This window comes from Anastrepha obliqua, chromosome 2 (genome assembly GCF_027943255.1).
Source record: "Anastrepha obliqua isolate idAnaObli1 chromosome 2, idAnaObli1_1.0, whole genome shotgun sequence".
NCBI lineage: Eukaryota > Metazoa > Arthropoda > Insecta > Diptera > Tephritidae > Anastrepha > Anastrepha obliqua.
This window is the reverse complement of record NC_072893.1, coordinates 79395390-79411442: the sequence shown is the minus strand read 5'-3', so window position 1 is coordinate 79411442 and position 16053 is coordinate 79395390. Positions and strand designations below refer to the sequence as shown.

Sequence of the window (16053 nt, the reverse complement as noted above, 5' to 3'; positions counted from 1 at the left end):
TAAATAAAATTATTTCTCCGATAATATCATTTAAAAAGTATAAGATTTCTTGAAGAACAATTTGAAAATTTTTAAAAAGAACGTAAGATATTTGATTAGCATAAAAAAAATTTTTTAAGAAAATATTTGCATACTAAAATTATTTTACTTGGCTTTGGGCACTTTTCGAGTTATCAAGGAATATGTTTAGAAATAATTATATATATATATAATTGGCGCGTACACTCTTTTTTGGGTGTTTGGCCGAGCTCCTCCTCCTATTTGTGGTGTGCGTCTTGATGTTGTTCCACAAATGGAGGGACCTACAGTTTCAAGCCGACTCCGAACGGCAGATATTTCTATGAGGAACTTTTTCATGGTAGAAATACACTCGGAGGTTTGCCATTGCCTGCCGAGGGGCGACCGCTATTAGAAAATCGTTTTTCTTAATTTAGGTGTTTCACCGAGACTCGAACCGACGTTCTCTCTGTAAAATCCGAATGGTAGTCACGCACCAACCCATTCGGCTATGGCGGCCGCCATAATAATTACATCGCCAACAATTTCCACCACCAATGTTCGCTTTTCCTTTGTTAAGGCAGAAATATAAATATCAACACTAGTACAATGATTTTACTAACTATACAAATATTTCCCTAAAAAGTAGTACTTCATTACAGAACAATTTTTTATACTTATTTGGTTCGTTAAATACGTTTGTTTGGCTTTTTGCGGGTATTGCCAAGAAATTTTCAAGGATTTCTTTTGAAAGTTAAATTCACGTTGATATTTTTTTAGTACTTTTTGAGTTATGGGCGTTAAAATTTGAAAACTAATGATATTTTCAAGCTTTTTGGTTGATAAGCTTTCAAAAAAAAAATATCTTAAAATGTTAAAATTTTCTCACAAAAATGTTAGGTCTAAAGCGTTCAAATCGGAAAATGTGAAAGTCATTAGAAATGAAACGAAATTGTTGCACAATTCGGTCTTTTAGAGATTATAAGATTGGTGCGAATTGCATGGTCTTTCGGAGAATCCTACAAAAAGTACCTAAGTACTTTTTACTAGGAAACGCAATATGGAAGGCCTGTTACTACCCACATTGAAAGGGGTAACACTGCAACTGTTTTTGAGGTTAAATATTTAGGACTAATCCTAGATAGTAAGATTCCCTGTAAGAAGCACGTCGAGCAGAAGGTCTCTCGAACACTAAAAGTTTTCTGGCAGTGTAAGAGAACCTTTGGCAAGACATGGGGTCTAATACCGGCGATAGTACACTGGCTGTACATCACCCTGAATAGACCCATTATTACATACGCCTCTGTAGTATGGTGGACAGCCACAATGGTTAATTCTATAGTAAAACCCCTAAACTGGCTACAGAGAACTGTGTGCTTGGGTATCATAGGTGCCATGAGTACGACATCCGGTTATGCCCTTAATGCCATTCTGAACTTGCAACCTCTAGATCTTCAAATTCGAAAGGAAGCAATGAAGGCGGCGTTCAGGCTCAAGTTAAACGGAGTCTGGGGAAATGAAGTAAGCATTGGCCACTGTCAGATATACCACCAGTTGTCGGAGCGATGCACACTGTTCTCGATGCTGGTGGACAATCGGGTGCCTGTCGTTATTTTGATCCCAGATAGAGATCAATGGTTAGATCCAAAGAACCTATTAACGGGATATCAGCACACTTTCTACACCGGATCCAAAACCAGTGATGGAAGCGGATCTGGATGGTACTTAAACGAAGACACTAAGTACTCCTATGCCACAGGACAGATGGCCACGGTATTCCTTAGGCAAGCCTATGCCATCTTGAACGTGGCATACCAATTGAATGATTGAACAAAAGTGGCGGGGCAACAGTATTGGAATTTGTAGTGACAGTCAAGCTGCACTGAAAGCCTTTGCTAACCCACTCTGCTCTTCGAAGTTAGTCGGTGAATGTAAGACAAAACTGAACAGTGTTGCAGAACACAACGAAGTTCGTTTTATTTGGTCGCCTGGACATTGTGGTATTACAGGGAACGGGTTAGCTGATAAATTGTCAAATGAAGGTTCTACAAGTATGCCAGTAGGCCCTGAACCCTTTCTAGGTGACAATTCCGCATCGATTCAACTATGGATTGACGACTTCATGAGGTCTGCCCACAGAGGTCGTTAGTCTGAGTTGAACTGGTGCAGAGTAGCCAAGTGATTTGTGAAAGAACCAAACAAGAAAACATCGATCTTTCTCCTAAAACTCAGCAGAAAGGACCTGAGAGTACGTGTGGGTGGAACTACAGGGCACAACGAATGTGGTCAGCATATGGCTATCATGGGGGTCGTAGACAGCCCGATATGCCTCCTGTCTTGAGAATGACGACACTGCAGATCATTTTCTCTGTAGCTGTCCTGCATTTTCCAGAATCAGACTTAGGATATTGGGTTGCGATTTACTGAGTATGGATAAAGTTCATACTCATCCTCTTCCGGATCGCTTAAAATTTATCAATGAATCCAAGAAATTTGTGGAAGTGTGACCTCAAACTAATTTTTCCTGTGTTACTATCCACTTTTTATCTTTCCTATCTCTATCAATACCTTCTACTGAAATCTATCCAGGTGTAGTGCATTGGACTTGTGCTTGGATTTGTCCAACCCTCCCCAAATTTAATCTAATCTAATCTAATCTCATCTAATCACTCTTTTAGTAACTTTTTAAATTTGTATGTCTTCTCCAGCTGCAAAGACCTGGGAAACAGCTTTTTGCCTAAATCTCGAAGTAGGTAGCTTCTTTGGAAAAGTAAAAGAAAATTTCAAACTACTTCGTCCACATTACAAGAAATCACTCACGTATCTTTACTTTTTCAATACAGAAGCACTCGTAATAAATATCTAGTATGATACTTGGACTTTTTCTGAACTACCTTAGTGGACAGTCGTAGGTAAGCATGTGCGTATGAGTGCGTGTTCTTGCATATCGTTGTCCAGCTGTGCATGTTATTGAATTAACAAAATACTTGCGTGTATGCATAAACATACACTATCACATATGTATGTGTGTCTGTTCACTTCTCATGCATGCACACATATATAGTGTGCGTTACTGGGTTGTTTAATCAACGTACTTGTCAAAATGAAATTACGAACAAATTATAAAAATACCATTGTCCTTTTTATGTGCCTACATAAAGTATAAGTATATGTCTGTATGTGCTTATGGATGTACCGATTTAAATTCCTTTAACTCCAGTGATTATTATATGGTTTGCAGATGCAAAATTTCCGAACTTCAAAAAGCAATTTCACAATTTCGCATCAGTTGAACTCTTCAGCTCTTCCTACAGGACGTTAACCTTACCTGAAATTAAATAAGGAAAAAGTAGAATATTAAAATTGCGTAAATACGTATATCTAAGAGTGCTTTAAATGTTTAAAATGTTGCAGTTATTTGAAATCTACAGAACTTTTACGTTAAGGTTTCACTATTCCATGCCAAGCTTTGCGCAGATGTGAAAGTTTGCAATCGCCTTACAACCTGCGATAGCAGCAACAGAAACGGTCTGCAATCGGTCAACTTGGTCGTTGATCATCGACTGTGTGACAGACGAACGTGACAGCGCCAGTACTTGGTAAGTCGCTTAACGTTAAGTGTTCTTTCTTCACTTCTGGAAACGAGCTAAAAGAGCATGGAAACTAACAACAACAAACAGCAATGAACGCAACAAATATCCAAGTTGGTCATTTATCTAAAGTATCTATGTATTGTGCAGGCGTAAGTGCACAATGTCAACGATTTTTAGGAAGTGAAGGAAAGAACTAACTGGAGAATTTATAGTAAGATACAGTATGGTGCAAAACGTAAGCAACTCTTTCAATACCAAGTAACCAAACTTTCTCGAACATTTCTTAAAATTGCCTATAATTTTCATATTACAATAAATTCATTCACCGATGAACTAGCGAGATTTGGCACCAGGTTGATGAATGAGCACACATACTATGAGATAGGAATACCCTAACATTACATACAAACTACTTATTTTTGAGGAAATTGTAAGAGCACCGAATGAAAGATGACGCAAAGAACCCACACGCAGTATCGCCCGACAATTGTGGCCGGCTCTTACTAAAACGGCTCTTACTAAACGCACAGAATCTCTGCTGCGTCAAAATAAGCATAGTCTAAGCACACTGATTTCCGCCATCACGGCTAGGCCGACACCTCCAGAAGATGTGCGTATACGACTTCTGCAGAAGCTGTCTTAATGAGAAAGAAGAAGACACGATCCCGCACTTTCTGGGCAACTGTCCTGCCCTATCGCGACGTATATTCACCACTTTAAGTAGACCATTTTTTTATAAGTTAGAAGATCTCAGTACTGTGGAAAGCAGGAATCTTTTAAAATTTTTGAAAGGTCCATACTGGTTTGAGGAGAGATAAGCACAAGTTTCCCGCGCATCAATAGGCTATGAGCCTGGATGTGTCCCATGCTGAACAACTGCTACAACCTAAGCCTATCCACCACTATGAATGAACGGTTCCCTCTACGCTTATACTTCGGCACTTTAACCAATGTAAACAACAGATCCTATTTGGCATTGAATGTTTAAAAACTGTATCTAATGCTGTTATTAGAGCTTCTTCACTGTACGAGTTCAAATTGTGTTCAAAAGGTGCCAAAGTAGAGCGTTTGGAGTGTCAAAAAAAAAAAGAAAAAGAAATTTTTAAGGCACTTGAAACTTGCATTTTATAATGCTTCAAATACATGACTTTTGTACACAATGAACTAAAGGGTGGTTTTTTAAGAGCTATAGGAAAGTTTTTCAAAAAAACACACGTAAACTTCAGAAAAATGCATGAAATTTTTATTTAAATCGATAATACAGTCCATATAATTTAATGCTTCAAGATTATTTCATGCAAATGTTGACCGCGACTGCGCTTCAAATGGTCCTTCCGCCTAGTCCAATTTTAGCATACTCTTTCCAATGTTTCGGCCGGTATCTCACATATAAAAGTTTTAATGTTGTCTTCCAATGCATTAATTGAAGCAGGCTTGTCTGAATAGACATGAGCTTTAACATAGCGCCACAAAAAATAATCTAAAGGTGTTATATCACACGATCTGGGTGGCCAATTGACAGGTCCCGAACGTGAAATAAAATGTTCACCGAACTCGCCTTTCAACAAGTCCATTGTTACGAGTGCTGTGTGGCATGTGGCACCGTCTTGCTGAAACCACATGTCATGCAAGTCAAGCTCTTGCATTTTGGGTAAAAAAAAGTTGCATATCATTTCACGGTAGCGCTCACCAATCACAGTTACATTACGATTCGCAGCATCTTTAAAGAAGTACTGTCCAATGATAATTCCAGCCCATAAACTGCACCAAACTGTGGCCTTTTCTGGATACATTGGTAGCTCTTGCAATTCTTCTGGCTGATGTTCACTCCAAAATCGAAAATTCTGCATATTTACGTACCCGTTGATCCAAAAATGAGCTTCGTCGCTGAACACAATTTTTCGACTTTAAACTTTCTTAACAGAACACGCATTTTGATAATTAAATTCAATGATTTGCAAGCTTTATTTGTTTGTGAGACAATTCATGGTTAAATTATAGACCAAACTGAAGAGGTTTGACAGTGAAACAAAACACGAAAAGTGCGTCAGCTGTTTAAGCCAACTGCTTAAAAAGATAATAGCTAATAAATCACCTATTATAATGACCTGTTAAAATCGAATGTAAACTAAAAACCGTCGCACTTAAATAGTCTACGTTCAACTTTCTCATAAATCTAGAAATCATTGATAGATATGGAGGCAACATTTGCTCTAAGGCGTCTGACGTACATGACTTGTTCGTTATAAAATTTAACACATTTTATTCAACCAAAATTTTTTTAAAACATTGAGTACTCAAATACTGCGCTCCCGGTTAAGTTAGATTAAATGGGTGTCCATGCAAGAGCCCACCTGGACAATTAATCGAACTCGTTCAGTGTGGTACCGTAATTGTGCCTCCAAATATTTATCACATATTTCTTGTAAAATCCTTATTACTAATTAATAAAAGTGAGAATCAAGGCGATTCCGCTTTAAAAAAACGTTTGCTATAAAAATTCTTCATGTGTATTGCTTTGAGCCTACATGAATTTGGATGCAGATGGTGTTATCACACCTTGGTTCCAAAGTCTTATACACTCTTTTTCAATTGATATCAATCGCTTAGGACCTCGTTCTCAGCTTCCAAATCGGTAAGAAAAGCAACTGAAAATATGTACTTTTTCAACTCCGAAAATGCTATCAGAAATTTTTACTCTTACGTATGAACACCTAAAAATAGGGTGTTAACGTTTACACCCTTTATTAGGCGTTTGACTGAGCTCCGGCTTTCTTCTATTTGTGGTGTGCGTCTATATATTTATCCACAAATAGAAGGATCAAGAGATATCCACCTCCGGACGACAGATGGTTCCTTCTGATGAGCTTTTTTATGTCAGAAATATGCTCGGCGGCTTGCCATTGCCGACCGAGAAGCGCCCACTTTTTCTAGCAATTGGGTTTTGAACCTATGCACTCCCGCATGAACCAATTCGACAACGACGGTCGCTCACCTTAACCTACAGCAATAGGAAAAAAGGTTGCTTAGTGCTGTAAATGCATACTAAATATTTGTATGCATTATACTGTACTTATATTATGTATGTAAGCGTAAGTTTGTTTGTGTTCGTAAAAAATGTATACATTTTGTGGGCGTTAACTGTACTTCGAAGACGTAACACTGAATTAGACGAAAAACCACATCACTTTATTTTCCACTTGACATTTTAGATATTACACCCAAAAAAGGGCTGATACCTACATACCTACTTACATACATGTGTATGGTGTGTATGTATATATAGTAAATAGTGAACAAGTTTGTTTGTATTTTATTTTTTGCTAGCCAAATATATAGAGTTACTTCTGTTAGAGTTTGTAATTTACTAGTTTGTTCTTTTGGTGGTTTCTTTTGACTGCTCAACAATTGACCTCAGACACTTAGCAAAGTTTAGAAACACTCTGCGCCGCACTTCATGGAGGTATACCCAATAAATATTATACTTGAAGTGCACGAGTATCTATGGCGGCTGGGAAAATCAGAACTTTAAGCTAACAAGTCAAACCGGTTTGTATGAATGTATGTGAGCAAGAGAAAACTTATAAAATATTTGAAAAGGAGTTATTTTAGTTGGCAATATTTTTGTATTTACTACAAGCAGAAATATTTTTATTTTCTCATTTATTCTATAAAAAGCTACAGAGAATGAATATCTTAAAAAATCAGAGTTTTAAAGAGGAAGGTGAGATTATTCTTTTTAGTTGCCACAAGCAGCTTAAGAAAAATGAGTACGCAAAAATTTTAGTCTCTCTCTGATAACTGTACTTTGGAAGTATTTGAGTCAGTTGTATATATTGAAAAAATTGAGAATTATTTGTTGGTAGTACTAACTACGGGCAACCTACTTCTCTGGAACGAACCGAATATATGTCGGCCCAGGGACTAGATCCAGCAAAATTGCTTGAAAATGTATCATAAAAGTTGTATGTTATTAAAATAACAAAAGAGAAGGAGCAGAATTTGAAAGAGTGTTATTTTCAACACCCAAAACAATCAGCCAGTTGAATCAAAAACCTACAAATTTCTCACATACTTGTAGTGTCGGGCCGTAGGTAGTAAAGATAGTAGAGGATAAAGAGGTGGGAAAAAGCATTAAATTTTCAGACAAATGGCAGGCGAGTTTTGCACCTCATTAGCCTGATGTAACAGTTGGAGTTATGATTACCGGCTTACAAGACCACCATTTTTAATGGCATCTCGAACACCATTCCTTAATTGATTAAGAAAGAAAAAGCAAACACAACTTCCTAAACATAGATGCAATAATAAATAGTTCTGACAATTGTATGTTAGATTCCTTTTCATACAATACATGAATTATTACTATATCATTAAGATGAGTTAAAATTGTTGGTATGGGAATAAATTTCCGCATTCGTAAACGAGGATTATTTTTGTATTCGCTCTAGTAATATACTGGTGATTTGAAGGTGTATACGAGAGGTCTCGATCGCACTAGTTGATATTCGTTTGAATCCTTTTTTATATGTCGTTAATAGTGTCTAATTTCGTTCCGTAAAAACAGCATTTTGTGGGAAGTCATGCATCATTATTACCTTTTAAAGAGAAGTGAAGCTAAAATGTATCGTATATTGATCAATATTTACGGTGATCACACTTCTTCAAGTGCAACTTGTAGAGAGTGGTTTCGTTGCTTCCAAAGTGACAATTTTGATGTTACCGAAGGGATACCGAGAAAATTCGAAGATACTCAACTGCAAAAATTATTGGATGAAGACGCATGTTGAACCGTCGGTAAACGTTTGCACGAGATGGGAATGGTCCAGAAAGCTGGTAACTGAGTGCCACATCAATTGAAGGAGAGGGATATCGAGAGATGTTTGCTTATGTGTGAGATGTTTCTTTAACGGCAGAAAAAAAAAGGTTTCCTTCATCGCATCGTCACTGGCGATGCAAAATAGATCTATCATAATAACACAAAACGTCGAAAATGTTGGAGGCTACCAGGTGAACCAGGTCCATCGACAGTGAAAAAAAATATTCGTGCTTCAAAGGTTATGTTGTGCATCTGGTGGGGTGCCATCTTTTATAAACTCCTTAAACCGTCTGAAACCATAACTGCCAATCATTATCGACTGCAGCTATTGCGTTTGAATCGAACTCTCAAAGAAAAGTGGCTGGAATGGGACCGTAGATATGACAAACTGGTTTTGCTGCATGATAACGCCAGACTACACGTTGCTAAATCGGTCCAGAAATATTTAGAGGGACTGACTTGGGAAATCTTGCCTCACCCGCCATATTTCGCAGACATTGCACCTTTGGATTACCATCTACTCCGATTAATGCAGTCAGCCCTTATTGGAAAGCGACTCACTTCTTATCAGAGCGTCGCACACTGCTTCAACGAATGGATCAAGTCAAAGGAACTCGAATTTTTTGCCAGAGGATTCCGTATGTTGCCTAAAAGATGTTGTAAAGGTGTAGCTTCCAATGGCACATACTTACATATATTAATGATATATAATGATGGCATATAATGATATTATCATTTAGTATGTAATTGTTTAAATAATTCGTGACTTTGGCTAAGAAAGAACGGAAAGTTACTCCCACACCCAATAATTCAAATAGAGGAGTACAATCCAAGAGATTCCTGAAATTTGTACAATTATTGCACTGAAAATTAAATAGTTCCTCTTTCTATGTACACCAGGTTTGTTCTTAAAAATGTTCAAAAATGTTCGAAAAACTCTTAGTATAGCCTCTACACCTCTAAGGTCGTTATCAACATCTTAAAATTCAAACTTATTCAAATGGATTGAAGTGAAATATAACAATACTAGCAAACCCGGCCCCCTTCGCTGGGCACACTAAAATAGAATAGATATGGTTTAGAACAGAAAATATATGATTTTCATATTATTTATTTCTTTATTCTTCATTCAAGCGCTTTGGCATAAACAATATTTTTTGTTTTTCTATTTGTTTTTGAAAATCAGGAAAAAGAAGATTGTTTTTAAATTTCAAATCAACGCATATGAATAAACAATCGTCTTTTTTCCTGATCATCCATGAATTTTTCGTTTCAATTTATATGTTTTATTAAGCATTGGAGCTTTTTTAACCATTGTCCATTTATATTTTTCAAAAAAAAAAAAAAACGAAAAAAATTGTTTTTTCCACGAACACATAATTTCATTCGGATTTCACATTAAATTCTCAAATTTCGTAAGAAATTATTCACTGTTCCAAAATCCACTCCAAAAAAATTCACAAACAACTTTTACATGTTGCACTTACGTTTTTTCCTTATGGCATCCAAATCAGAAAGAAATATTGACACATTGTAACTCACACTGTCAATTTGACAGTTCAGTTCTGCCCCAAGCGTTAAAAAAGTAAGCGACATTATGGCTGGCTCAAGAGAACGCTGTACCCGTTGTCACTGCTCCGAATTACAACCAAACTTTACGAAACCCATTTTCAATACTTACTTAACAATGTGCATAAGTTTGGTTTAATTCGGGGCAAAGACACGGCGGGTCCACGTTTTGGCATATATTTCGAGACCCTAGTCATCAATAGGTATGAAAATTACCCCGTATTAAAGCACTTATCAACAGCTTTCATTTGATACCTATATTGTACATACACAACCAAAGGTTACCCGGGTCCACGTTTTGACCTATATCTCGAGACCCCAGTCACGTAGCGGCATGAAAAATACTCTGTACTAAGGCATTCACCAACAGCTTCAATTTGATATCCATATTGTACAAACACATTCTAGGCTCCACGTTTTGGTCTCTATCTCGAGACCCTAGTCACGGAGCGGCATGAAAAATACTCTGAACTAAAGCATTCACTAACAGCTTCCATTTGATACCCATATTGTACATACACATCCTAAGGTTACCCGGGTCCACGTTTTGACCTATATCTCGAGCCCTATCCACCAATAGGTATCCAAACTATACGGAAACCATCTTCAATACCTTCTTAGCAATGTGTTTAAGTTTGGTTTAATTCGGTGCAGACACGGCCGGTTAGCGAACACACACAAAAAGTTGACTTTATTTTATATATAAGATTTTTTTCAGTTTGTGTCCGAAAAATCCAAATATCTTACTGAACCCTATTTTTTTCCAAAATAAAATGTAATCCATGTTACTCTTGGATAATGTAGTTTTCGAATGGTCAAAGAATTTTTAAAATCGGTCCAGTAGTTTTTGAGCCTATTCGTTACAAACAAACAAACAAAGTTTTCCTCTTTATAATAAGTATTAGTATAGATATATAGTAAAATCTCTTAATCTGTTTACATTATCAGATAATTTTTTTTATGACTGTATTAAGTTTAGAATTTTCAATTGAGTGTTTTTAGAATAAGTGAAAAAAGCGTTGAAATGCGTATCGGGGCTAAATATTATGTTTGGGTGTATGTAGTAAAATTTCGGAAGAAATAATTTTGTTTTAACTCATAATCTCTTTCACGAAAGATACAGTTTTTTGGAAATTTTAAATAAAATTTGTTAGGAAGGTGAATTTCGAGCTGGGTGTTACCGCATCTTTATATCACAAGGTATTAAATTCTGGCCTGCAAACGTGAAACTTCGACACTTTAAATTTTTTCAAAAGGAAGAAACACCAAAAAAGCGTAAGCCAACTTTCAAGAATCTATTGATTTACTTCCAAAATATGGGTGGAGTACGTACCAAGTCGGATAACGTTTGTCTTCGTAGCGCGGTCTCATAGTTTGATATTTGAATCTTTGGGAACATGGCTGAATTCAAGTTTTTACGACAACGAATTTTTTTAACTCAATTTATTCAACGTATTCCGCAAAGATCGTGATTCAAACAGAACGAGTCTTTCTCGTGGTGGGGGAATTATTTTTGCAGCTCGGCGGTATTCTTGTTCCTTCCAAGTTTCGCTAAGCAATAATGATTCAATCTTGCATTAGTTATGTATATGTATTAAAATTTACTCAAGTAATTGTTCATTATATTTACTGGCATCATACATCCCTCCAGTGAGTAGTTTTGATATTTATAGAGCTCATACGGATAATATTTCATCTCTGGTCCCTAATCCTTTATGCGTATTTAGGGATATTAATCTTCCAAATATTGTCTGGTTCAAATATATTATAATTTATCTAAACTGGGTATTTTACGAATAAAAGTTAATTCGTGGATCGATTCTTATGTCGTTGATAATATTTTAAGCCTTACTTTAGTGCAAATCCATTGTTTTCAAAATAAACTCAATAGAATATTAGATCTCATTTTGGTCAGTGACAATATCGATTTCAATATTTCGGAGTATCTCAGTCCATTTTCACCTACAGACAAGCACCATATCTCTTTGGTACTTAAATTAAATTTTTATGAGTTTTCTACTACATTTTTGGTAAATTTGATATTTCGATTCAGGATTTGTCTCACAAGACCTACTAGAAATAAAACATCACATCCGGTGTATATTTGAGTGTCGCACTGTGTTAATAATGGAAATGAATTTGTCTTCATAATTTTTGATTAGTTTGCAAAATGTAGAAAAATTCTAAATTGATAATTAAATTAATTTAATTTATGTAATATCTAGAACCAAATATATAGCGTCAAAATTGTAATGTTCATTTTTCAGTATCACCTTCATACACGAATATACATGCGTGCGAGCACTTACTTATTGTGGCATGAAATCAAAAAGTTTTAGCGGAAACAAAGTTAGTTGGAGGTAAGTTTAAAATATATGCCAAACAAGGCACAAAGGTTTATTTAAAAAAATACTTGAAACCTTAACTACATAGAATGAAATATATCGCGCACTCACACAAATGTACTTAAAAATGTGCAATAATACATACATTGAAGTAAGAACTGTCTCGACTTTTACACGTACGCACGCCATCAACTTTTCGTTTGTGCGCGTTTTCGTAATCTAAAGTTTCATTGTTTGAAGTTAGGCACTTTTTAATCAAGCAAATTGTTGCTTGAAGCAAAAATATTGTAAAAACAAACTTTCGCCTTTTGTGGACCTTTGATGAGCGTTAGCAAGTTAGCAACTTTGTTGCTAAAAATGGACAGCAATGGTTGGCTGATGCTTTCACTATTCCACTACCGCACAAATAAATTATACCGTGCATTCCCGTGTGTTTTTACACCTAAGCATGTTATTGTTGTACGCTTTTGTTATGTGTACATCATGTGTAGAAGCACATGTATAAGTGTGTGTGTTTGCCTCACCGAGAAGAGCCTGCCAGTTGTCAGTAATCTTGCAATAAATATATATATATATATATTTCTCCTTCTTTTCCTCTTTTTTTCTCTTTTTCACTTTGCACTATTTTTCTCGGCAATTGCATATGTTCCAATTTGCTGAAGTGGAGTGCACTTCCCTGTTTACAGCAAGCACATCACAACGCACACAAACACACCTTTACGAGTTGTTTACGTCATTCTACTTATACGTTTATATCGCCAGCAGCTATTCTCGCTATTCTACGTGCCTGCTTTTATAACTTGACTGCATAGTCCTGCCTATCCCTATGCAACCAGGTAAACATATATGTATGTATGTGTATACGCTTTATTTACGTGCATTTATATGTGTATATATGCATGCATGTGCAGAAGTGCTTGTGCGAAATGCGTGTGTGTGCATTATAGTAGTGACATATATTCCGCGTGGTCTCCTGCAGTCTGTCTGCCGTCGCGCGTAGCAGTCAACATTTCTGTCATTGCTATTCCAAATGCATACTGCATGTTGTGGTTTTTTGTACTTCACAGCCACGTTGCAAATACAGCGAAAAACCGGAAATTTTAAATGCAACATGCACTATCTGGCATCAGACTACAAAAAGCAAGGCGGCTATTGTTCTTGAAAATATGGCTCACTAAACCGCGTTTGAAATTGAAACGACCGCGCTTGTACAGAATGCTAATTTTTTGCACAAATGAAAAACTGCTTTGCTTTGCTATCTACCATAGTAATTTCCACATTTTGAAAGGGAAATGGGACGCAGCTCGTTAAATTGCTGAGGAGGCTTAAGAGGAGGCGTTGACTGTCACTCGACCTGAGAATTTAGATTTATTTGCCACTTAAAAAAATAGTAAAGCGAAAATATACCATAAAATAACCCAATATAACTTGGCGTAAAATATCAATCAACTCTTTGAATTAAAATGCCTACAAAAACTTAATGCTTTTCATTATAGAAATATACAGGCATGTTCTGAAAATCGCGCGATTTCAATTCGGATCCGAAATGGCAATTCGTACGATTTTGTTTTGGATGTTCTGCAATTCGTCCGATTTCATTTAAATTCGAATTTAAGTTCCAAACAGCTGATTTCTCTTTGGCAATTAAACAAACCAAATGACAAAAGAATTCGTTGGCAAAAAATACGAAATAATTTCAAAATAAACGGATTTAATTAAAAAATTATCATGTTTTTTATGGCAGCTTATGTGTTAAACGAACAGGAGCAAGATTACCAAAGTAGAATAGATAGGCGGCGATTAAGAGACCATTCGAATCCTCTCAGTGCACCGGATTCTACGTAAGATTAGAAATGGTTATACTTTGTGGCATTCATTAAGTTTTTCTACTTTAGATTTGTTTCCAACTATCGCCTAAACAAGTACGCTTTTTTAGAAGTTCTGAATGAAGTAAAATCTTTCGTCAAGGAAACGTCCATACCTATTTTATTAAAGCTGGCAGCAAGTCTTAGGTTTTTTGCAGACGGTTCCTATCAACGTTCCGTCGGAAAGGATACAGATATTGCTTTGGGTAGAAGCACAGTCTCAAAAATATTATCCGAAATGATCAATGCTTTGGAAAATGTTCTGTGTCCTAAGTGGATTAAGCTGAAAATGTCTGAAGAGGATTCTAGAAAATCAAAACTTCATTTTGTAGAAAAATTCAGTATTCCAGGAGTAATAGGGTGTATTGATGGAACACATGTGGCTCTGATTAAACCTTTTGAGAACGAGCATCTATTTTTTAACCGAAAAGGATTTTTTAGCATAAACGCAATGATTGTAAGAATGAATTTAAATTGTGTTTCTAAAATTTAAAATTTACTGCCTTTATTTTACAGATTTGTGATTTTGATATGATAATAAGAGCAGTAGATGCAACTCGGCCTGGTGCAAGCCATGACGCTTTCGTATTTAGTATGAGCAGTGCAAAACACTATTACCTATCGCAGTATGAAGCTGGTGACCGAGGGTCTTGGCTACTGGGAGATTCTGGTTTTGGTATAGAGCCATTTCTACTAATTCCATATAGAAAGCCAGGCCCAAGATCGGCAGAACACAGATTTAACCAGCAGCATGCAAAAGCACGTAACATCGTTGAGCGTGTTATAGGAGTATTAAAAAGTCGGTTTCGTTGTTTGAAAACTACCCTGCCATATACGCCGCAAAAGGTAGTGAAGATAATAAATGTTTGTTGCGCACTACATAACATATGTAGGAGTAATCAAATAGATGACATTGAAACAGAAACCGTATTAGAAAACAATCCAATTGATGAGGAAATTGCTGAAAATGAGGAAAACAGTAGTTTATATAGTGTTGGCAGAAATATAAGAGACTCTATTGCTAGAAATTTAATATTATGAAACATAAAATTTATTCATATTAAAAGTAAATATATACATAACAGTTCAATAAGATTCTTTTATATTTATTTTTTAGTCTCTATCTCAAGCATTTTAGTTTTAATATTAACTGTTTCCTGTTGCAACTGCTCCATTTTGAGGTAATGTCTTTGCTTTTGCTCTATACTTTGAGTCTTCAAGCGATTTTGCTCTGCCAGCAATTCATTTTGTTTCTCAACAGCACGACGAAGTCGTCGAATCTCTTCCCTTTCATCTTCCTGCGATTTTGCAATCTTGTGTTGGTTTTCGCAAATGTTATCTAAAGTGGTGGATATTTTCTCCATACAACTAGATTGCGTTGCCATACACGACTGAAGGCTGTCCTGCGTTGACAGTCGTGGCCTTTTTGCAGCTCTCGGGGTAGCCACCGCTTCCCTACTTGTTTGGGGACGTTCTTCCTCAGATTCGATAGCGCTATTATTTTCTTCTGTCCCAAAGCTTCTAGAATGGCTTATGCCCTCAACGGCTGCAAAAATTCCACAAGTTCTTGCAACAGATTCTTCGTTGCTCGTCAGTACATGCTTATTAAAGGGTCCACCTCCTGTTGCCCTCGATTCTAGATTGTTATGGGCAACCCTTTTCCGAATGCACCCCTTCCAGTCAGACCATATCTTGAAAAAAGACAACTCAAAAATATTTATTTTAATATTTGACTAAATACTTACTTTTTTCCATCCATTAACATCTTTTTGGGGCGGCCCTTCTGCATTTAGCAGCGTCGTTAGCTCTTTCCACTTTTCCTCAACAGCAACTATGTCGCCCTTCTTCCCCAAATCTGGATGAGA

At 36.4% G+C, this 16053-nt stretch overlaps 1 protein-coding gene across 1 annotated transcript; it reads left to right on the top strand.

The window, feature by feature from the left end:
• The first annotated feature begins 14426 nt into the window (after nt 1–14426).
• LOC129238229 (putative nuclease HARBI1) lies at nt 14427–15583 on the top strand. Its single transcript, XM_054873270.1, has 2 exons — nt 14427–14645; nt 14705–15583. Exons 1-2 carry the CDS (start codon nt 14427–14429, stop codon nt 15227–15229), a joined length of 744 nt encoding a protein of 247 aa, XP_054729245.1. The 3' UTR covers nt 15230–15583.
• Nucleotides 15584–16053: the final 470 nt, after the last annotated feature.